The sequence below is a fragment of the Saccopteryx leptura genome, chromosome 1 (assembly GCF_036850995.1).
Source record: "Saccopteryx leptura isolate mSacLep1 chromosome 1, mSacLep1_pri_phased_curated, whole genome shotgun sequence".
NCBI lineage: Eukaryota > Metazoa > Chordata > Mammalia > Chiroptera > Emballonuridae > Saccopteryx > Saccopteryx leptura.
Window position 1 is genome coordinate 307858299 of NC_089503.1, and position 23036 is coordinate 307881334.

Consider the following 23036-nt stretch of genomic DNA (forward strand, 5'->3'; position numbering starts at 1 on the left):
GCCCTGGACTGGTCAGCACTGACAGGCAGACAGAGACCCGGTCAGATGGTAGAACAGGCCCCAACAGCCACTGGTGGCCTAGGAAATGTTCCCGTGCTCCTATAGCTCCGGCACCACATTGGCCCTTGGGGCAGCAAAGTGCCACATAGAATGTGGTCCCTGCCCTCTAGGTGGCGTCTTTAGCCAGCAGGCCCCCGTTAGTGCCACCAAAGAGATGGAGGACTGGGACAGCATTGTGAGCGAGGACGTGAAAGTTGGGGCCACAAGGGCTTTTAGGCAAGAGCGGTCTGTATGGGCAACAGCGATGTCACCTGTTCAGGGCTGAGGGGCAGGGGGCCAGAGTGAGTTGTGGGGGGTGACGGTCAAGTTACAGACGGGGTAAGGAGAGCAGGCTGCCACCAAAGCTTTCAGGGCTCCCTCTGCACACAGGTGCACCCTATCATGTTCCAGCCCCCCATCATCCCCCCGTTCAGTGTGGCCATCTTTCGTTTCCTCCACCCCAGGGCCCTGGTCCAGGCTCTATCTCACCCACTGCCCCTGTTCCCACAGTGGGTTCACCTCATCCTCCGGACTCAGCTATAATGCCCCCTCCTCGGAGAAGACATCCCTGACCCCTCCCCACATCCTCGCTCTTACCACAGGACCCACTCATCTCCCTCACTCACACCAGTCTCCCTACAGTGCGTGGTCTGTTCACCAGTGTGTCTCCAGCATCCAGCGTGGGGCTGGCACGTGTGGGGAGGCTTGAGGGAAAGGATGGATGGTGGAGGAACTGGCCAGGGTAGGGCATTAGGACTCTGTGCCTACAGGGATTGGTTCTTTTTATTTGTTTGGTTTTTGGTTTTTTGTTTTGTTTTGTTTTTACAGAGACAGAGTCAGAGAGAGGGATAGATAGGGACAGACAGACAGGAACAGAGAGAGATGAGAAGCATCAATCATTAGTTTTTCATTGCGACACCTTAGTTGTTCATTGATTGCTTTCTCATATGTGCCTTGACTGCGGGCCTTCAGCAGACTGAGTAACCCTTGCTGGAGCCAGCGACCTTGGGTTCAAGCTGGTGAGCTTTGCTCAAACCAGATGAGCCCGCACTCAAGCTGGCAACCTTGGGGTCTCGAACCTGGGTCCTCCACATCCCAGTCCATTGCTATATCCACTGTACCACCGCCTGGTCAGGCCAGGGATTGGTTCTTAAACTTCAGTCTGCATAAGAAGCCCCTGGGGCATGGTAAGCATGCAGAGCCCCTCAATGTTTGGCTCAGGGGGTCGAGAGTGGGGGCCCAGGGTCTGCGTTTCTCACAAACACACCTCCCCCTTAAAGTGTTCTATTGCAGTGGTGCTGGGGACCACACAGGGAGAATCTCTGCCACATATTCAGGATCTACTGAGAGGATTTTGGTGGGGCAGGCTGAGTGTGATGTGGTTTAGAACCTGGATAAACAGAGAACAGGAACCGGACCCAGGGAGGACGGTTAACAGAAGCCATCCCTGCTTCCCAGAGCCCTTGATCTCAGGCAAGCAGCCTCCGTGCCGGATAAGGAGGCCCCATGCCTCAGCCATCCTTCCTTCTGTCCTTCTGCCCAGTCCCAAAGATGCCTTTCGCGCAATAAAGAAGAGAATCGTGGGGAATAAGAACTTCCACGAGGTGATGCTGGCTCTCACGGTGAGTGCCTTGTCTGTCCACAGTAGCACCAAGGTCCACTGAGGAGGCCTTCCCAGCCTCTGTGGGGCTCCTCTTCCAAGAGCTGGGAAAGAAGGGTTTGTGGGCAAAGCGCTGTCCTGTCTACACTACTGCAAACCTGAAGTGGCAAGAGAGGCCACTGAAAAAAGTCCTCTCCAACCTACTTGCTTGGGAGCAGGCACATCGAGGCCCACCGCCCTCCAGAACCAGTCATGGAGAGCCTGGGCCAGTGAGACTGCGGGTAATGTAGATCCAGTGACTCCACGCTTCTCAGGGGCAAAAAGCCAGGCAGGCCCAGTTGGGTGCTGATTGGCACTTGGGCACTCTTCCTGAAAAATGAACATAAAACAAATGGTGGCCAAGGGCAGTCATTGCCCACAACAGGACGAGCCAGGCATGAGGGGATGTCCTGCTGTCAGAGTGGGTGTGTGTGGGGGTGGGAATGAGAGTGCTGTGCCAGCCTCCCCACAGCAGTGTTCTGTCAGAGTGGGTGTGGTGGGGGGTGGGGATGAGAGTGCTGTGCCAGCCTCCCCACAGCAGTGTTCTGTCCAGGCAGACCCGGCTATGCTGAAAAGCAAAGGCCACTCCTGCTGGGAGCAGGAACAAGGAGTTGGGAGGGCAGGCCATTGCCTTTTCCTTGGGCCGCAGGGTCACCATTTGATTAAACCTCTCTTTGGTTTCCACCTAGAGAGCCCCCACTCCCTCCCCCAGGCTGTATTTAGCTCAGAAACAGCCTCAGGACAAGATTCTATGGGCATTAAGGCCACTTAGTGAGCGGCCTCTAGCCCACACACCTCTCTCTGCCCACCCCAGCCTCACCCGCCAGGAAACCAGTCTGGGATCCCAGCATTATCCCTGCTTCTCGGTGTGCTGGGTCTCACTTCATAGTGAGAATATTAAACAAAGGCTTAAATATTAAACAGGGAATAAAAGCCCTGTTCCCTCTGAGATTGCCCTCTGGGGCATAAGCAGAGTGTGTGAAGGGTAGCTCTGGGTGGTCCTGTCCTCTGACAGGTGCTCACGGGCACCTCCTGGCCTCCAGGTCTTGGAAACTTGTGTCAAGAACTGTGGGCACCGCTTTCACTTGCTGGTGGCCAGCCAGGACTTTGTGGAGGGCGTGCTGGTGAGGACCATCCTGCCCAAGAACAACCCCCCCACCATCGTGCACGACAAAATCCTCAACCTCATCCAGGTGAGTGTGGGCAGGCGGGCGGGCCAGGGAGAGCTCAGTGCCAGCTCTTCCCTGACAGCTCTGGGCCCTGGCCAAGGAGAAGGGTGCCCGTGCCACTGCTGCTCTTTTTCTGTTGGCTTCAGTCTGTTTCTTGTGGGAGCCACCTTGGTCTGCTGACTGGGCATTCCGGGGGTGGGGAGACTTGTCATCTCGGGGCCTTGCTATGGAATGGGCTGTCTGGGCGATATAGCGAAAGGACCAGGAGGTCAGGGATGGAATTGCTGTTCTGTGGGGTGTGGGTAGGTGACCTTAAAAGGGTTTCAGTGAGCAGTGGTTACCGGCCGTATCCCCTTGTCCCCTCTCAGTCCTGGGCCGACGCGTTCCGCAGCTCGCCTGATTTGACAGGTGTCGTCGCCGTCTACGAGGACCTGCGGAGGAAGGGTCTGGAGTTCCCGATGACCGACCTAGACATGCTGTCACCCATCCACACACCCCAGAGGGTGAGGAGACTCATGAGGGGAGCAGCGGGTAGGGGAGGCAGGAGTGGTCACCAAAAGAGGTTTCTGCAGCTACATCCTGGGGCCCTTACTGGCCTCGCTGATCCAGTTGTTTGTCCGCTAGACCGTGTTCAACTCGGAGACACCATCAGGACAGAATTCTGTGGGCACTGACGCCAGTCATCGGGGGGACCCCACCCAGCACACAGCTCCTCTGCCCACCTCAGCTGTACTCCCCAGCGATGCACCCATAACTCCAACCCCTGAGCAGGTAAACAAGCCTGGGTCAGAGCCTCAAGGGTCAGGATGGTAGGCCTGGCCCCTCCCCACGTGTCAGGGAGGACTCCCTGTCAGAATGAAAATTATGGTCCTGGAGCCTCTACTGGGTCCTCACAACAGCCTCACAGGGGTGTATTCCTATTTGGGAGATGAGACTCAGAGAAATTCACCTGCCCAGAGCCACACAGCTCATTAGAGACAGAGCGGCATTCAAATTCGAGTCTGTCAGGCTCCAGGCAGGCTTTGTGTTCTACATCAGCCGTCCTCCCAACTGTTCTCCACGGAGCCCTTCAGGCAGCACCAGGGAGAGGAGGAGCCCGGCAGGCAGCACCAGGGAGAGGAGGAGCCCGGCAGACAGCACCAGGGAGAGGAGGAGCCCGGCAGGCAGCACCAGGGAGAGGAGGAGCCCGGCAGGCAGCACCAGGGAGAGGAGGAGCCCGGCAGGCAGCACCAGGGAGAGGAGGAGCCCGGCAGGCAGCACCAGGGAGAGGAGGAGCCCGGCAGGCAGCACCAGGGAGAGGAGGAGCCCGGCAGGCAGCACCAGGGAGAGGAGGTGCCCGGGAGGCAGCCCCTGTGCCCACAGCATCTCCACTTTCTTTGTGTGGTTTGCTTATGAGCTCACGTAAGATTTCATTTGAGCAGAGGTTCTGGCTAAAAACAATTTTAAAACATCCACACAAAAAAGAATTTTAAAAAGCTCTTGCATTGTGTGTGCCGATGCTTCCCGTGAAGCTCCAAGAATATTTGAGGCATAGTGTCAGATTCCAGAGGCTGGCCTGGGCCAGGTTTCCCAGGGCCCTGTGAGGACCTTTGAAAGAGGACCCTCCTCAGACTAGGTGTCACACTGGTTTAGTCGACATTTGTCCTTCAGTTTCTTCCTCCTAGAGGCAAGATGATCTGCCCTTTGGCCAGGAGCCGTTTGTAGCCTGCGGAAGCTGCTGTCCCTACAAGGGGCGTCCACAGCCGTGACCAGTGCTGCCTGGGTGTACCATCATTTGGCTGTTGGGGTATAAGTGAAGGCCTTGCGCTATTGGGTTGCCCACTTTGAGTTGTTTTACAAACTTCAGACCCATCACATCAGCTAAGTATAAAAGCTTAGCTGCCAAAAATGCTTGTGAAAACGTGCAGGTAGAAAAAAAGAGGAAAAAAAAAGAAAACATTCAGGTATATATGATGGAAACAGAAGTGAAACGACTTTCCCAAGCGCACCGACTGCCCTCTGGTACAGCATCATCTGGGTTCATAGACAAGCCTGCCAGACAGCCTTTCATGCCCTCACCTGTTTGAAGATAAATTTTTGTACTTTAATATCTTATAAAGTCACCTCCGAGAGTTACAGGTATTACTAGAGAAGTTTTCCTAACTGGACAAATAAAGGTACATAAAAATTGTAAAATCACCCTGTGATCCAAAATTTATCTTACTGGGGTTATGATTTTAAACCAGTTTGCCTGAAGTCTGGTATCTGCATGGGTTAAGAATCTGATTACAGCCCTGGCTGGTTGGCTCAGCGGTAGAGTGTTGGCATTCCCGGGTTTGATTCGTGGCCAGGGCACACAGGAGAAGCGCCCATCTGCTTCTCCACCCCTCCCCCTCTCCTTCCTCTCTGTCTCTCTCTTCCTCTCCCGCAGCCAAGGCTCCATTGGAGCAAAGTTGGCCCGGGCACTGAGGATGGCTCCATGGTCTCCGTCTCAGGTGCTAGCATGACTCAGGTTGCAGTGGAGTAATGCCTCAGAGGGGCTGAGCATCGCCCCCTGGTGGGCATGCCGGGGGGGGGGGGGGGGGGGCGGGGAGGGGCGGGGATGGATCCCTGTCGGGCACATGCGGGAGTCTGTCTGTCTCCCCTCCCCCTTCTCACTTCAGAAAAATACCAAAAAAAAAAAAAATCTGATTACGTCTAGTGCAAAAAGGTTTTTACTAAACAAACTTGAGTCTTTCAGAGTCTCCTGCTGTCTCTTGGGACATGTAGGACTTTTAGGCACTTAGTGATATAACTCTCAGACTTGTTGTAATTGGGTCCCATCTGACCTGGACATGCTGGGTTTGTGCTCGTAGTTTTCCCACTTACTTATACCGTGAGTGTTCATTAAAGAGGCCAGGTACATCACACATTACTCGGGTTTGGAAGGTGTCAGGTGAACTGTAGCGTGTGTACCGCCTGTGTCTGTGCTCCCACACCCTCATCTGTCAAGGCTGGGATAACGATAGGTGCCCTGTAAGGCGGTGGTCAAGTTTAATTAGCCATGTACGTTAAAACACTGGGCACTTACATCATAGATACTTGGGTGGAAGGAAAGTGGAGTGGTTCCACTGGCCAGAGGTGGGACAGGCATCAGTAAGAATGCTAAGTGAAATAAGCCAGAGAAAGACAGCTACCATATAATTCCACTTACATGTGGAATCTAATGAACAAAAAAAAATAAACTTTAAAAAAAAAAAGACACTGGGCACCTAATGGGTGGTCAGTAAAAGATGGCTGCTATCACCGGCATTGTGAATTGATATAGTGACACTGTTCCGATTTAGAATGTGTGAGCATTTCCCAAAATGTAAGCCACTTCAAACCAGACCCAGGAGATGTTCCGTGATCAAAGGGTTCTTTGGCCAGATTAATTCTGGAGCTTCCATACTGATCCCTTCCTGCTACCCACACCGTGCACAGTGTTCATGAGGAGACAACACGCCACAGAGCCCCACAGCATAGGGCACTAGCTTTCTACCACCTCACCCAGTGAAGAGACTGTGCAGCTTGATTTATAACAGCTCCCCAAGCCAACACCTTGGACCCTTTGATCACTGAAAGCTGCTGACATCCCTGTAACAAGTACTGAGTCTGAGTTTTGCACTCAGACTGGGGGTGGCACTGGGATGTATCCTCAGAAGAGCCTGGGACACTAAAGTAGACCAGGAACAACAAACAGACCAGGAGCAAGACAAAAATCCCATCATCCCAGGAGAGGAGAGGGTAAGTCCCGTCACTTGCAGAGGGAAGCCAGCCTGCCGACTCTCCTCTCTCCTGGGGAAACTGCCCCGGGGGCCTTGTTAGCTGCCCTTGGACTCAGGAGATGCTGGAGCCTTCCAGCTGTGTTCCGTGATGCATTCACCCTCCACTTCTTTCCTGTTGGCCTCTCCCTGCACCAGGCTCCCCGGTTGGAGATGGTAATGGTTGATGGAGCCCCTGTGAGGGGCCTGTGGGGTTGGGGACAGTTAGAGACCCAGGCCTCTACTGCAAGGATGTTGTCTGGGAGCCGAGAGAGGGTGCCGGCAGGTCAGCTCCTCTGGGCACCACACACGGACTGGTGCTGCCCGGCTGTCCTAGTGTGCAGCATCAGCTCAGGACTCCTGGCCTCTCACCAGGGCCAATGGTGTGTTTCAGATTGGGAAGCTGCGCAGCGAGCTGGAGATGGTGAATGGGAACGTAAGGGTGATGTCCGAGATGCTGACAGAGCTGGTGCCCACCCAAGCCGAGCCTGCAGACCTAGAGCTGCTACAGGTAAGCACGGATCCGCCCCCAGAAGACTTATTGCTCGTTTGACCACACACATTCCTACCCTATCCACCCTGCAATTTTCATGCTTACTCTGAACTCCTTTGTTACTGTGGGAGATGTTAAAACCGACTTTTAATTACTGTTACATATTTGTGTAAAAATAATTACACAAATTACTTCCCAGCCAGGGCACACAGGAGAAGTACCCATCTGGGGTACTTTGGACTCCATCAGATTGGAATATAGAATAGCCCCTCTGCCTCAGTTTCCTCATCTGTAAAATTGCTCTAATAACAGCCTTCATGGTACAAATTTGACATGAAGTTAAAGAAGGTTTTGCCTGCCCTGTTCCTGGTTCAGAATAAGCCCCCAATAATTAGTATTGAGCAAAAGCTGGTAGGCAAGATTGCCGCCTTTCAGAATACAGGCCTAGCGGGCAGGTGTGAGCACAGGGCCAGCTTGAGACGACAGCACTGGTCTCGGGAGCTGAGGCAGGTGGGAACTGTGGGTTCTCGCTCCCGTGTGTCATGAGCCACTCCCACAGTCCCACCCCCAGCTGTGAGGGAAGGGGCACTGGGGCAGGAGCTGGGTTTGGGGAAGGCACCTTCTCTGTGGATGTCAGTTCATAGAGGCGCCAAGAAAAGATGAGACCCCGAGCCCCAGGAGTCATCAGAACCCATGAGAGGATGGAGTGCTTGGTGTGATTGCCTCATTTTGTGTATGTCTCCCACTAGGCTTGAAACTCCTTGAGGGCAGGGCTGTGATGTGTCCATCCCGTGTCATCTTGTCCACTGAGCTGACCCAGTGTACTTGCTTGGGGCTCCTGCCTTGCAGGGGACGAGAAGTAAAGTCGGAGTCTCAGAGTGGAAAGAACACAGGGGTGTGAGGACTACATGAGGCTTATGAGAGAAGCCTGTGTGAGTTAGAAAGCAGCGGGTTGCTATAGTGCAGCTAATTCTGTGTCCCCCAAGCCGAAGCTTTGTAGGTGTGAGTGATTGCTAGAGCAGATAGGGACAGCTCACATGCATTGAGCACTTCCCATATGCCAGGCTCTGATGTGAACACTTGATATACATTCACTTACTTACCACATTTCCCAATGTATAAGATGCACCCTTTTTCGAGAAATTTGGGGTCTAAAAACTGGGTGCGTCTTATACAGTGGTTGAGTCATTTCAAATGCCATAGATCAGTGGTCCCCAACCTTTTTTGGGCCACGGACCAGTTTAATGTCAGAAAATATTTTCATGGACCGACCTTTAGGGTGGGATGGATAAATGCATCACGTGACCGAGACAAGCATCAAGAGTGAGTCTTAGATGGATGTAACAGAGGGAATCTGGTCATTTTAAAAAAATAAAACATCGTTCAGACTTAAATATAAAAAAACGGAAATAATGTAAGTTATTTATTCTTTCTCTGTGGACCAGTACCAAATGGTCCGCGGCCCGGGGGTTGGGGACCACTGCCATAGATGGAACTGAGGGCGAGGCAATATATGAAGACAGTGATTCGTCATCAGACACAGATGAGGACAAGCTAATGGATGAGAGTTCTGACAGTGATGAGGAGTTGTATGAATTTTGTGATGAATAAAACTTGAGTTCAATAACTTTATGTAATACTTTTTTCTTTTTCAAATTCTGGGCCCCAAAATTAAGGTGCGTCTTATACTTGGGGAAATACTGTGATCTTCATCCTCTTTCATGAGGTAGGGATTCTTGGCCCTATTTTCCAGGCTGAGGCAGAGAGGTCATGTGATATGCTCAGGTCACATAGCTGGTAAGCAGCAGAGCTGGGATTTGAACCCAGGGACTGGCTCCAAATACTGCTTTTGAGAAGATAAGGAAGTAGGAATAAAGCCATAAATGTGCTTGGTCATGGGCAGAAGAGGGGAGACCCACCAGAGGCTGACAGTCACTCTGCAGGCAGATAAGAAAATCCCAGGAGAAGGAGCCTGACCGAGGAGGGGGCAAGTAACAGGGTCCAGAAAAACCAAAGTCTGTATTGGGGCAGCGTCTAGGCTAATGACACCTCCAGGAGGAAGGGGCTGGTATGTGGCCACAGGCCCCATGCCTGACAACAGTTTATTTAGACCTCAAGACTGTGGCCCAGGTGCCAGTGCACCTGGTACCGGGCACCTGAATGAAAAACAGTCTTGTGAGTGAATATTTATAATGCTGTACCTTTTAGTTTTTTGCTTTTTCTCTACAAGTTTAAATATGTAACAGTAATTAAAAGTCAGTCAGGGACATGGCAACTAAATGCGGTGAGGGGTCCTGGGACATAAAAAGGGCATTAGTGGGAAACAGGTGAAGCCTGAACAAAGTCAGTGGTTTAGTTAGTAGCCCTGACCTCTTAATGCTTTCACTTTGACAAGTGCCAGACTGAGGAGACGTTGGGAGAAGAGTTACAGGACTCTGGAACTCCCTGTACTATCTTGGCAACTTTTCTGTATATCTAAAAATATTTTTAAAAATAAGTCAGTGAGCCTGATCTGTGGTGGCGCAGTGGATGAAGCGTCGACCTGGAATGCTGAGGTCGCCGGTTCAAAACCCTGGGCTTAACTGGTCATGGCACATATGGGAGTTGATGCTTCCTGCTCCTCCCCCCCTTTCTCTCTTTCTCTCTCTCTTTCTCTCTATCTCTCTTCTTTAAAATGAATAAATAAAAAAAAATAAAAGATTAATGGATTGACTTAAAAAAAAAATGTCAGTGAGAATAATGCAAAAATTCAAAATCAGGGTTTTTGAATAACAGAGTCATATAGTTCATTTTCTATGTTTTGGTTACAAAAGAGAACCCAGTCCACCCAGAGAAGTTACGGTTTGTTCAGCAAGCCACCTGGCAGACCAGTTTATTTAAACTGAGCAAAGATGGCGGCAGGAACTTTCTTCCGAAGTCTGCACGAGGCCAGGTTCTACCAGCAGCACCCTTTCATGTGTTAGTTAAATGTCAGCAAGGAACACTATGGTGAAATTCAAAGGCTCGCTCGTAGAACCCCTGAAGCTAGTCTGTGGAGCTTGAGTCCAGTCTGGAAACCTCTCCGTCCTCCAAGGCACACCCAGAGGCCAGAGCCTATCCATTAGAGATGGCCTCACTCTGGGTCCAGTAGCCATGGTTGTCTCACGTGCTGCCTCGACAGGAGCTCAACCGGACATGCCGAGCTATGCAGCAACGGGTCCTGGAGCTTATCCCCCGGATCGCCAATGAGCAGCTGACGGAGGAGCTGCTGATCGTCAACGACAATCTCAACAATGTGTTCCTGCGCCACGAACGGTAGCCCACCCCTCACCCAGCATGTGGCCAGCTGTCCCATCCTTCCCACTTCCCTCCTACCCTGTACTCCTGGTCTCCCCACACCAGCTGACTCTCTCTCCTCCCTCTCAAAGACCAGGCTGGCCATCCAGTGCGTGTGTCCAGCTGCCGTCCTCCAGTGTGGGCATACATGCCCGCCTTCACCCACCTCTCCTTTCCTCTCCTCTCCTTGCCAGAGTCAGCCCTGCACCTGTGTCCCTGCACCCAGCCCTTGGAAGTGGCAGCAGTGGGGCTGCGAGCGTGGGCCCCAGCCAGGCAGGCCTGGTCTGTCCTTGCTCACTCTACCACTGCCAGGCTCCAGGGCCATGGACCACTTACCTGATTTAATTAGAGCTCTGACCGCAGGCTGCACAAAGCGTTTCTGGCTGACTTAAGCAGAAGGATTGATGAGATGAATAGCCTCTATCAAATGTATCACTTTTAGAGTCCAAAAAAGACTGAAGCAGTGAGGCCTCCCACAGAGCAGGAGGGACAGAGCCTGAGGCCGCTTGGGGGTCTCTGGGTCAGAAACTCCTGGACCATGTCCCCAGCGTGTCACCATCAATAAATGGGTGCATTGCGTTCCTGTTTTGTCCTCTATTCCTATTCATTTGACTAATGCTGGTCATGACTGGAGTGGCCAGATAATTGATAATCCAAATTGAGACACTTTTGCAAATGAAAGAGAGGCACTGTTAATTCCCTGGGCCATCAGGTATCAGTGGATCTGCTCAGGACAGACAAGATGCGCCGTCCCCGCCCTGAGCCACTGCGTTGATGTTGAGCCCTGCAGTGTGGAAGGCTCTGCCCGGGCTGGGCTGAGGGCCTCTCTCAGTCTGTCTCACTGACTCTGCTCTCTGTCTTGTAGGTTTGAGCGGTTCCGAACTGGCCAGACTGCCAAGGTAAACAGCTTTCCTGTGACTAGACCATGCCCTGTTAGCAGGGAGAAGATGGGCTGTGTTCACCTCCCACCCCCACATCCTGGACAGGATGTGCCTTCTTATCTAGGCTCCTAGAAAAGACCCCTTCTAACTTTCTGTGTCAGCGTCCCTTTAAGGCTCTGCCATCAGCTGATGCCCAAGGGTCTTTCCAGCCTTCGGAAAGGGAACGGTGGAGCTAGAGGCCAAGGGGTTGGGGGAAGAACTCCTAAATCACAGCTGCCAGGGCCCTGGTGGCAGCTCCTCAGGCGGCTCCAGTGCTCCGAGCAGAGGGGAATGAGGCTACAGGGCATGGAGGATGATGGTGGCATCTCCCTTCCCCCCAGGCCCCAGCTGAGGCCGAGGCAGCAGCTGACCTCATCGACATGGGCTCAGACACGGCAGCCACCAGCAACCTCTCGTCCCAGCTGGCAGGAATGAGTAAGTGCGGGCACCCCTGTGGATCTGGGCGCCACCCTGTGATACCGCTGGAGCTGGAGCACCAACAGCAGAACATCAGCCCAGACCCCCTCCCCACGGGGGTCCCATGTTGAATCTTGCCACAGGGTTGGGTCTCAGGGACAAAACACATGGGACTTTTCCTCATAGCCTCACAATGGCTGAGAGCTCTCGGGTTTCAGAAAGCCCACTGTTCTGAAAATGCCTGTTGTCACTGAATTCTCCATAGCCTAAATCACCTGGGTGAGCTTGGGCAAGTCACTTGAACATCCTTCGTCCTTCTTTCCTCCTCTGGAATGGGCAGCAGTGAGCCCTTCCTCACAGTCCTCGTGAGGACTGGAAGGGCTGGGCCTGAACCAGGCTCAGACCAGTGCAGTCCCAGAATGCACTCCTGGCCCATGGTAGCATTCGTTGGCATAGCACTGTCATTAGCTCTGTTTGTTTATTTTTCATTTTAATTTTTAAACAGAGTCAGAGGGACAGATAGGGATCCACAGACAGGGAGAGAGATGAGAAGCATCAGTTCTTCGTTGCGGCACCTTAGTTGTTCATTGATTGCTTTCTCATATGTGCCTTGACTGGGGGGCTCCAGCAGAGCGAGTGCCCCCTTGCTCAAACCCATGACTTTGGGCTCAAGCCAGCGACCATGGGGTCATGTCTATTATCCCACGCTCAAGCTGGTGAGCCTGTGCTCAAGATGGATGAGCCCATGTGCAAGCCATCAACCTTGAGCTTTCGAACCTGGGTCCTCCACATCCCAGACCAATGCTCTATCCACTGTGCCACTGCCTGCTCAGACATGATTAGCTTTAGTATTGACTGTCTGCTTCATGCCAAGCCCTAAGAAATCATTCCAAGAGAGGAAGTGACTGTGCCCATGGTCCTTCAGCCAGCAGGTAGCCTACCCCATGCGTAGACACTGCCCTGGCTCCAGTGATCCATGCTGCTTATCCAGAAGCAGCCCTGGGCCTGGCAGGGAGCAGCCTGGCCACAGCGTGTACAAGGACAGCTGGCGACATCTTATGTGGACTTTCTGTCCCTGCAGACCTGGGCTCCAGCAGTGTGAGAGCTGGCCTGCAGTCTCTGGAGACCTCTGGCCGGCTGGAAGATGAGTTTGACATGTTTGCATTGACACGGGGCAGCTCGCTGGCTGACCAACGGAAAGAGTGAGTGTCCCCCCTAGCCCCACCCTGATCCCCTGCAGTTTGGGTCACTCCCTATAAGAGAAGAGCCTCTCCCTGGGTCCCTGAACCTGGCATGTTGATGGGCACACCCTGTGGAAAACCCAGAGCCCACTGCCCATCAGGATGGCAGATTTCCTGCCCCTAAGTCAGTCCCGCATGGCCCAGAGAGCCCAGTACCAGGTAGCAGACTGAGTGCCCAATAGGCAGAGCTGGATGGGGGAAGGATTGCCTATATGTTGACCAGCTGTGTGCCAAAATAATCTTATCAGATGAGGAAACTGAGGCATGGAGAGGCTGGGTCATTTGCCCTGGGTTGGGAGCCCAGGTATGTCTGATTGGAACCTGACTCAGGCCCCCCTGCACACACAGTGCAGCAAGCCCTCTGGGGGGCAGAAAGACCCCCGCTGATTCTCAGGGGCTTGTCCACTCATTTCTGTTCTTCCATAGTCCCTGTTGCCCCATCCAGGTCTGTCCACTCTGCACCAGAACTGGGGCTCTGTCCTATGGGGACTGTCCATTTCCAGGGAGATGCTTTGAGTAGTCAGGTCACATGGCCAGCCCCTCACCTCAACTTCCCATGATGGACTTCCGTATGGACATGTCAGGGAAGCAGTGTGTGGAGGCTCATTGTCAGCCCCTTGCTGATGGCCCCAAGTCTGACCTGGGGCCAGCCAGAAGAGATAGCCAAGGAAAGTGCTAGATTAAGGAACCTCCCCAGGAGACCCTCCAGCTCCCTAGTGGTCATTCTGGTATCTTTGGAAACTGTTAATAGGCCTCCAGAGGGCCCAGAGATAACCCTCCACACTGGCAAATCCAAGTCCAAGTGTAGCTCGCCTGAGTCCGTGGGGCCCATAGCCCCACCCACTGGCTATAGCCAGCTCTGGGAAGAGGGGGGTGGGTGAGCCATGAGCCACGTCGTTATTCGGGCAGTCTGTAGTCCCAAGCCCAGGTGCTCTGGGACCAGTGGCTCAGGGTTGCCATGGAGTTAGGGGCACTGTGAGGCTGCTGTGCAGGCAGAGGCTAATGAGTCCAGTGTGACTTAACAGCCAGGAGGATGGCCCGCCCCAGTAGGCCCCAGCAGGCAGCACACTGGCCACACCACATAGCCCCTGGCACAACTCGACACCCTGGCTGAGGTTTGCTGTTACTAGAGTGAGGCCCTGAGGGACAGAGGAAAGCCCACCCGGAACATTCTCTCCAGAGCCTACAGTCTCAGGGAGAGATGTGCACATGGACCACTGCCATGCAGTGCTAAGTACGGTTCTGGAGGGTACTTGACACCGCGGCCTGGACAGCGGGGTGGGGGAGGTCAAGATGGCCATTTCAGGCCATGGAAACAGCATGTGCAAAGGCTCAGAGACGGGAGAGAGCATGAGATGCCGGGGGTAGGGCAGATGGTCAGATACAACATCATGTATCTTCACAGATAATAGGTTCTCCTGCAGGCCCCCAGGATTGGTTTCTACCCCAGCAGAAAGCGCCCTGCAGGGGACAGGAATGGGCCCTAGCTCAGAGTCCCTCTTTCCTCTGTTCTCCTGACTGGCTCCACCCCTTATGCTGCAGCTGGATCTTCTAGCCCTAGTCACCTGATTGGCCTTTGGACTCCTCACCTTGCCCTGTCCTCTGAGACTTTGAGTCCTCCCAGGCCTGTTCTGTCTACCTGGTCCCTGGCCCATGCCCTCCGAACTGGACGGCTCTGCCTCCACTCTCCAGGAGGCCAGCTCCTTGTCAGTCCCTCTGTTTCTGCTCTGCCTTGACCACAGCTGGCACAGTCCTGGCCTCTCCACCTGACCAGGCCCTTCCCCTCGGGGCACCAAGGAGAGCGACGGGGGCTTCTGGGTGAGCCAGGTCAGGGGCACCATAGCCAGGCTTTGCCGGGAGAAGGAAGGCTCTTTCTCAGCTTCTTCCACGTCATCGTTCTGGGGACACACTCCACTTCTTCCTAATAAGTGGTGCAGGTCCAGCTGCCGGCCAGCAGCCTCCTGGGAGCCTCTGAGGAGCAGCACCCCTACACTGAACATGGGGACCCCAGACACCTGGCTTAGGTCTGCAGCCCTGTTGGGGCGTACTAGGCCTTCACTGCTGCAGGCATGGCCCAAGGAATGGCTGGCCTTTGGCCTGCAGGGCTGTGCAGGGATGTGGGGGCAGAGGGAGAGAAAGAGAGAGAAAGGAGTAGAGGTGATGAGAGTAATTAAGAAAGAACATAAGTTCTTTCAGGTGAAAGGAAGCATCAGTTTCTGTATGTTCCTAGGGCCACTCATGCCTCATTCTGCCTTTGTCCGCAAGGCACCTGCCAGGTCTTAGGCCCAGGGAAAGCAATGTGACTGCTGCCATGCCCAAGCAGGCCTTCCCTGGGTCAGGGCACAGCGCACAGTCTCTGGCATCATTCCCCCCCTTCAGTGCCCACTGCCCGGGTTTAGCCAGGGCACTGCGCTACCCTCTGGAAGGGTACGAGCATGCTGCCTGCCACCTAGCTTCAGGTCCACTCCAGCAAGGCCCTGCAGGTTGCCCAGCCCGCTTGCCTTGAGTGGCAGCTATGCAGCCAGGGGATGAACTAGCTAATGACCGCATTTTTCTGGCTAACTGCACATCCTTTGGGAGGAAGTAGACAGCAGTACTTCTCAAAGTGTCCATGGGAATTTGGGGGTTTATTCAAAAGGCCCCTTTAAGTACAGCCTGCATTATTTCCAGAGGGCGAATGGGATTGCAGAAGTGTGACAGGATCCCAGTTGCCAAAGCCTGAAGCTGGTGCAGCCCTGGCTTCAGCAGTGTGGGGTGCTGCCCCGCCCATGCCCCCCACACAGTAGGAAGATGCCTCCTCCCCACCTGTGCAGGGTTTCCCTTTGTAACAGGGATTCTGGGGCTCGCTTCACCTCAGTGCTGGACTGACCCAGTGCCAAGGTCTCAACTCCTCTCTACTGTTGGTTCAGAGCAAGAATTATGGCTTTTTCCAGGCATCAGGGCTGTGTCCCTGGATGTCCCCTGCCTCCCCTGGACATCCCCTCCGTAGCAGCCAGGGAAGACACACAGCCCCCCTCATTAGCCCAGGTCTGCCTCCCACTCCTGGTTTCTTCTCTTGCCCCCCTGACACTCCCCCTCATATATAGCAGACACCCCCTCCCTGTCCTGTGTTCCCCGTGCAGATGTGGCCTCACACAGAGCACGATGTAACGTTACCAAAGGGGAAAGGGTCTGCAGATAGGAATTCTTTGTGAGCGTGGAGTCCTTGTCCTATTTCTTACTCCTGGGGCTTGCCTAAGTCTGGTGACTGCCGTTGGCGATCTTGTCCTGTCTTTGGCCAGCAGCACCCGCCCCCCCTTTCCCCTCTAGCCTCTCTCCTGCCTGCCATGCACCCCAGCCCTGATCCCAGTTCCCAGAGGCAGGAGGCAGGGTTCCTTCTACCTTCCCAGGCGGGCCTGCAGGCAGCCCTCAGTCAGGGCTGAGTTGGAGCCTTCCTAGGGCCTGAGACAGCCCTGCCCAGGCACAGCCCAGCCCCACACGGGATGTGAATCCAGCTCGTCCCTTCCCATCCCCTCCATTGTCACAGCAGCTGGTGCGCCTGGTACAGCAGGGACAGCATCTAACGGCTATGGGCCCCCTGTGTTTCAGAGTAAAATACGAAGACCCCCAAGCTACAGACGGCCTGGCTGGAGCACTGGACGCCCGGCAGCAGAGCACTGGAGCGGTAAGCAGAGGGCCCAGGAGGAAGGCAGGAAGTGCCTGCCCTCAGTCCCCGTGTGCCGGGCACTGGCTTGGCACGCCCTCCACCTGTGTACTCGTGTGAGTGTTCATTTCACAGCTGAGGGAACTTAGAAGTTAAGTCATCTGCCCAAGTTCACGTGGTGAGACGGGTTAGAGCAAAGACTCAGACCTGAGTCTGAGACAGAGCGGGAGACCAGCAGCTTGGTTCCCACCCCAGCTCCACCTCACCAGCTGTGTGTCCTTAGGCAGATGACTGCCCTTTCTGATCCTCAGTGTCTTCTCTGCTGGAGCTTCCAGTGTGCCTTCATGGTTTATATAACAGGATACGTGAGAGGGTGTATGTAAGGTGCTTGGCACAGGCTGAGAGCTCAGTCAGTGTTCTCCCTCAGGCCTCTCTAGAGACCTGTCATCTGCTGAAGAATGGACGGGGGAAACAGGAGAACAGAGAGCGAGAGCTGTGGCATCAGCCCTGCCCCTCCCAGCCTGTCAGCCTGTGGTTCCTCCAGCTCCCTGCCTGCCTTCTCACCCTGCAGCCACAGGGGGGCACCCTGGGCATCATTTCAGTCCCACTTAGCTGCTGACTGTACAGTATATAGAGTGAGAGCCACAAGTCAGCACTGAGCACACTCTGCAGGGGGCCCTCCCCCTGGGCAAGAACTCCAGGCACACTTCTCATACCTTTGAATTTGTTTCTGGAAGCCGTCTGGACCGAGAATTTCTGTCCCGGTAAGTGGACAGAGTTGCTCCTTGGGAGCTGGTGGGAAACAGCAGGCCCCGGGGTTGGAGAGAGAGGAGCAGTGAATTCGCCAGCACAGGAGAGGGCTGGTGACAGCACAGGGCTCCTGAGGCCAAAGGGACTGGCTGGCAGGAAAGGTACCTGAGAGGCAGCAGGGACCTAAGGGTGTTGGGGCAGCTGGAAGGACTGTGGGTTTTGTTCTGTGTAAGGAGGAAGCCGTGGACAGTCTTGAGCAGAGGGGACATTCATCTGACTTCTGCTTTGGAAGGATCCAGTGTGGAAGCTGGGAGAGCAGTGAGAAGTTGGGGACACTGCCCTCTACTGGTGGGGTGGGGGGAGTCTTGGCTAATCCCCCCCCACCCCCACCCCGGACATCTCCAATCTCCAGGGTCCTTCCCGAGTCAGAACAGAGTGGGACACTCTGGAGGCAGGGCCAGCAAGGGAATCGAGGGCCTGCTCTGTGTGGTGTGACCTGTCACCCCGCAGAGCCGCCCACCCTTTTCCTTCTAAGTGGCTGTTTGTCAAGCCTGCGCTCTGTGCCAGGCCCTGTGCTAAGTTCTCTTCATCCCCCCTACTGAATCGTCACACAACCCTTAAGATGTGCTGTTATCCCCTTTCATTGATGAGAAAACTTGAGTCCCAGAGACGGGTTAAGTGAGACAACAACTATAACATCCTTAGCGTGGTCCTGGCACTTAGTGAGCTATTTAACCTTCATGGTGCTGCGGTGTGGTTTTTCCACTAACAGAACACCAAGGCTGAGATATATGAGCTCATTTGCCCAGGTTCTCATCCCGGGGTCTGGCTGGCTGCAAAGCCAGTGCTGGTAACGAGAACCACAGAGGGCCTGCAAAACTCAAAGGAGCAGAGGTGAATGCGCCCCTGCTCAACCTCCTTTCCCAAGGGCACCCTCTGGCTCCAGGGCTCCAGATGAATCCGGACACTCTGGCAGCCTGCTAAAAGCACTGCCCTCCCGGGCCACCTGGCCTCTCGTGGGCAGGCACTGACCCCACAGCCCAGCAGGCAGCAATCCACCCAGCCAACCCCTTCCTGTTGCAAGTGAGGGAGCTACAGGCCAAAGACAGGCGGCACTTGCCCAGGGGCACAGCACAGCAACTTGGGGCATGCCGAGAACTAGAACACAGGTCTCCTGGCCCTACGCCACCTCGCAGTCAGCCACAGGGAAGGAAGACACACAGTTCTCTACTTGCAGAAAAGCAAAAACTGGTAAATGATGGCTCATTCATTTTTGATAACTTGAGAGATTCAGGCCACTTCTGCCAGATCACAGTATGGCTGTCTTAAAACCATGTTAGTAAACACCTGCTCCCAAGGTGCTTAATTCTGGCTGGTGGTAAGACTTCCTCTCATTGGCCCATCAGAACGTGATTCCAGGCAGCCAAGTACAGAGGAGTATCAAGTGCCACCTCTGTGGCAACAGTGTTTGTCCCTGCTGCCCAGTTCACAGGTCCTGTGATGTGTGGCTTTGTGTGCTGGGCCCCATGTGAGCTCTGTCCAGGGTGGGAAGGCAGGACTCCTATCGCTCTCTCCCATCAGTATGCTCTGGGGTCCCAGGAACCTTGTGTCTGCCATAGTAAACACGAGGGGACTGGGTAAACCGGTGTTTCTAAGCCTGAGGTGCCCGTCAGAATCCCCTGAAAACCAGTTGGCTGGCCATGGCTGCCTGCTCGGCCATCCTCAGGTTGCTCAGGCCCACCCTTCGGGATTTTTTTTTTTTCTACAGAGACAGAGAGAGAGTCAGAGAGAGGGATAGACAGGGACAGACAGACAGGGACGGAGAGATGAGAAGCATCAATCATTAGTTTTTTGTTGCGTGTTGCAACACCTTAGTTGTTCATTGATTGCTTTCTCACATGTGCCTTGACCGTGTGCCTTCAGCAGACCAAGTGACTCCTTGCTGGAGCCAGCAACCTTGGGCTCAAGCTGGTGAGCTTTTGCTCAAACCAGATGAGGCCGCACTCAAGCTGGCGACCTCGGGGTCTCAAACCTGGGTCCTTCTGCATCCTAGTCCGACGCTTTATCCATTGCGCCACTGCCTGGTCAGGCCCTTTGGGATCTTTATGAAAAGGCAGGAGAAGCTTTTCCCAGCCCATTCTGGGGTTCATCTCCCCGTGAGACACCCTCTGCTGCTTCCGGTCCCCTTCCAGCTGCCACCACACCCAGTACACACCTGCACACGCACACACACACACACACACACACATGCACACACACACGGCGGCTAAGGTGGCAGCAGCCTGCTGACCTGAAAGGAGTGTCCTGGTGGAGAAGGCTGCCAGCACACCAGTGGCCCAGGCCCTGTCCTTCCCGCCTCCTTCAGCGTGACCCTTTCTCACCAGATGGGAGGTGGCAGTGAGAAGAGCCTCAGTGACTGGATGGTGAGACAAGGCATGGTGAGGAGGGGCCATCCGAGAGCTGGGGCTGTCACTTGTAGGGGTCCCACCTGATGGTACTGTCAGAGGGAGCAGGACCGTTAGACCAGAGAACAAGAGGTTCCGTGCGCACCTGGCCAGCCCAGGCCCGCTGGACCGAACCCAGCACTCAGTGTGGTCCTGCTCCCTCTGCTGCTTGCACGACCTCCTGGTGCCCGCTTTGGCTCCTGGCTCTGAAGCAGGCCCAGGCAGCCCCTCTGGCAGCTGAGAAGTGACTGGGGCTTGCCTGGTTCTGGACGGAGAGCCAGCAGAGCTGAGTGAGAGAGGGTGCTGTTGTGGACAGCCCAGAGTGCTGCTGCTGCCACCGCTGGTGCTGCTGGGACGGCGGCTCCTGCTGCCTGTCTGGGCTTGCTGCTACCCACTGGGGCCTCCGGTGCCAGAGAGAGAGCTTGGGAACCGAATTGGCGTGGTTTAAGGAAGGACTCGCTCCTCCTCTTTCCCACAGTAGCTAACGGGTAACTAGCGTTTCTTGAGCCTTTACTCTGCTAGGTTCTTTCTATCCATCATTTCATTTAATCCTCACAACAACCCAGACAGTAGGTACTGCTGTTATCCTCTAAAGATGAGTGTAAACTGCCCACAGTCACACTGTACTGATTCCAATCTCTGACCCAGTGTCTTTATGACCCAAAGTAAAGTGTCCCTGTGCATAGCCTCAGCCCTCTGGGTCCTCCGGCCTGGCCTTTTCCGGTCATCTTGGCACCTCCCTTCACTTCAGCCCTTCCACCATGAACTCTGACCCTAGGGACATGCAGGGAGACAGACCCCGGCAGCTCCTTGCCCACCATCGTGCCCCCACCCCACCCTCGCTGGCCCTTCCTGGGCTCTGTGCTTTCCTCCGTCAGAGGCTGCTCAGCACCTGTGCTCAACCCTGACCAGAGCGTGTGCCCAAAACCCTTCTCCTGCAACCTGGAGCCTCGCCCACACCGTCAGTGTGAGGAAGCTGGATGTCCGTTTCCTCCCGTGGACTTGCTCCAGCTGTTAGGAGCCCCTTCCTAGACCCTGCTGAGCCCACTGGCCCGGCATCCCCCTGTCACAGCCTGTCACCATGGACAGAACTCTGGGTCAGGCAGCTGGGCAGGAACCATCTTAGAGGGCGTGTCAGGATCTCAGCTCCCAGGAGGGCATGGGGCAGGTCTGACTGGCCCCATTTCATAAGTGAGGAGGCTCAGGGGTAGGTGACTGCCTCAGGCCACCCAGTGGGTGGGGCTTGTACACTGTCCCTCACTGCCCACCCTTCCTTCCAGATCCCTGTCACCCAGGCCTGCCTCATGGAGGACATCGAACAGTGGCTGTCCACTGACGTGGTAAGTCAGGGCCCACCCAGTCCAGAGAAAAGGCTCGGACCCGCTCCTTGCCCACCTGACAGGAAGCGGCTGGTCATAGGGACAGGTTAAACAACCAGTGAATGACAAGAGGCGCAGGCAGTCTCCCCGCAGTGAGTTCCATCCGCAAGCCCCCAAGGCCATGTTTCGGCAGAGGTCAGGCAGGGGTCCATTGTCCTGTCTTGTGGCAGTGGCTTACCCTGCCCAGCCCCAGCCTGAGTGTGCCTGGCCTCAGTCTCGGTGTCGACCTTGCCCACCGTGGGCATGCGTCCGTCCACCCCTCTAGACACTGGAAGAGGAAGTCGTGTTCATCGAGGGCCCACTGGTGCCACAGCCTGTGCTCGGTACCCTGCCTGTAGTACTCCATCCTAGCTTCCCGACAGCCGTGTGAATTTTGCCAAGCAGGAAAGCCAGGCCGCACCCGGGCCAGGGGCTGAGGAGGAGGTTCAGGTCCTCGGCCCGCAGAGCCTGCGTCTGCGTCACTTTGGTTCAGCAGCCTGAGCCCTGTCCTGCCCAACTCTGCCTAACCTCTGCTTCCTTCTGCTTTCTCAGGGGAATAACGCAGAAGAGCCCAAGGGCGTCACCAGTGAAGGTAGGGTGCCCTGGCCCTGCCCCCATCCATGTCCCCTTCCACCCCCCACCTCACCCCGCTCAGGCCTCAGAGCCCACCCCCAGCCTCTCTCTCTTGTTTCTCTAGAGTTTGACAAGTTCCTGGAAGAACGGGCCAAAGTGGCTGATCGGTTGCCCAGCCTCTCCAGTCCCTCAGCAGAGGGGCGCCCGGGGCCCCCTCCAGGCACCACCCCTCAAAAGAAGACCCAAGAGAAAGATGATGACATGCTGTTTGCCTTATGAGTGGGGTCTGGCACCCCGAACCCCACTGCCCCCATACCCCTTGGCTGGAGCCCATCTCCCTCCTTTGGTGTTAAGGCTGCTTTGGGGGTGACTTGTTACCCCCTTCTCTCCTCCTTGAGGCTGGGCCACATGGTTTGAGGGTGTGGGAAGGCAGCAGATGAATTGGGGAACAGGTCAGTTCTTCATTGGGATACTGGCCACTCCTGCCTCCTTTCTCACCCCAACCAACCACTATGACTGCTGAGACCGGGAAGGCCTGGGACAGACAGGCTGGCTGCTTGGTTGCCCCAGGTGACTCCTTGCCCTGGGTGATCCCATCCCTGGGCCCATCCCCAGAGGTGCCGTCTTCAGAGCCCACACTGCCAGTCAAAGCCTGCCTGGAAGCCAGAAACAAGTTTCTGCTGCAGCTTCTGGTCCTTTCTCCAGCCCCTGCCTCATGGAGCCTGAGGTCTGGCCAGCTGTGGAGGGCAGGGCATGTGGCCTGTGTCACACTGCACACTGTCCTGGTACGAAGCTGCACATGGCATTGCCAGCGCGCCCCACCCAGGCTGCAGGGGCGGCCTCGGCATGCCTGGGGCTCCTGTGGCCCACGGCCTCCTCCACTGCCTTCCCTCCACCCTTCCTCTTCCTGCCGGGCACAGCCCACCTGTTGGTTGATCATCTTGTAATGGGAGAGGTGCCTTTTATGTCCCTAATTAAAGATAGAAACCCACCCTGTTAGCAGTAGTCTCCAAGTGGGAAGTGACTTCTTGGTCTCACCAGTGGCAGGGACAACTTTGCCACTCTGGGTGGGGGCCATTCAAAGGATGGTGTCTGCAAATGGTGCAGGCAGAGCAGCAGGACTGGGCACCCAGCGACACCCCACCAGGCACAGGTGAGTGCAGCCCTCTGGTACCTCACACGGGCTCAGCCACGATTTGCCCTGCCAGGAGTTTGTCCCTGCATGCTCAGGGCACCTTCGCACTGCTGCCCGCCTCGGGCCAGCCCTGCAGCAG

General features: G+C 55.2%; 1 protein-coding gene across 2 annotated transcripts in view; it reads left to right on the forward strand.

Moving 5' to 3' along the window:
- The window catches only part of TOM1 (target of myb1 membrane trafficking protein), a 44038-nt gene extending 21277 nt beyond the window's left edge, over window positions 1-22761 (forward strand). For both annotated transcript variants that reach the window (XM_066358269.1, XM_066358270.1), the window contains 13 exons: window positions 1583-1661; window positions 2722-2871; window positions 3216-3350; window positions 3472-3618; window positions 7003-7119; window positions 10262-10395; window positions 11282-11315; window positions 11678-11771; window positions 12835-12955; window positions 16583-16658; window positions 21112-21171; window positions 21742-21781; window positions 21887-22761. In XM_066358269.1, the coding sequence (XP_066214366.1) occupies window positions 1583-1661; window positions 2722-2871; window positions 3216-3350; window positions 3472-3618; window positions 7003-7119; window positions 10262-10395; window positions 11282-11315; window positions 11678-11771; window positions 12835-12955; window positions 16583-16658; window positions 21112-21171; window positions 21742-21781; window positions 21887-22041 (1342 nt within the window). In that variant the 3' untranslated portion in view covers window positions 22042-22761. The remainder of the gene's footprint in view (window positions 1-1582; window positions 1662-2721; window positions 2872-3215; window positions 3351-3471; window positions 3619-7002; window positions 7120-10261; window positions 10396-11281; window positions 11316-11677; window positions 11772-12834; window positions 12956-16582; window positions 16659-21111; window positions 21172-21741; window positions 21782-21886) is intronic.
- The last annotated feature ends 275 nt before the right edge of the window (window positions 22762-23036 follow it).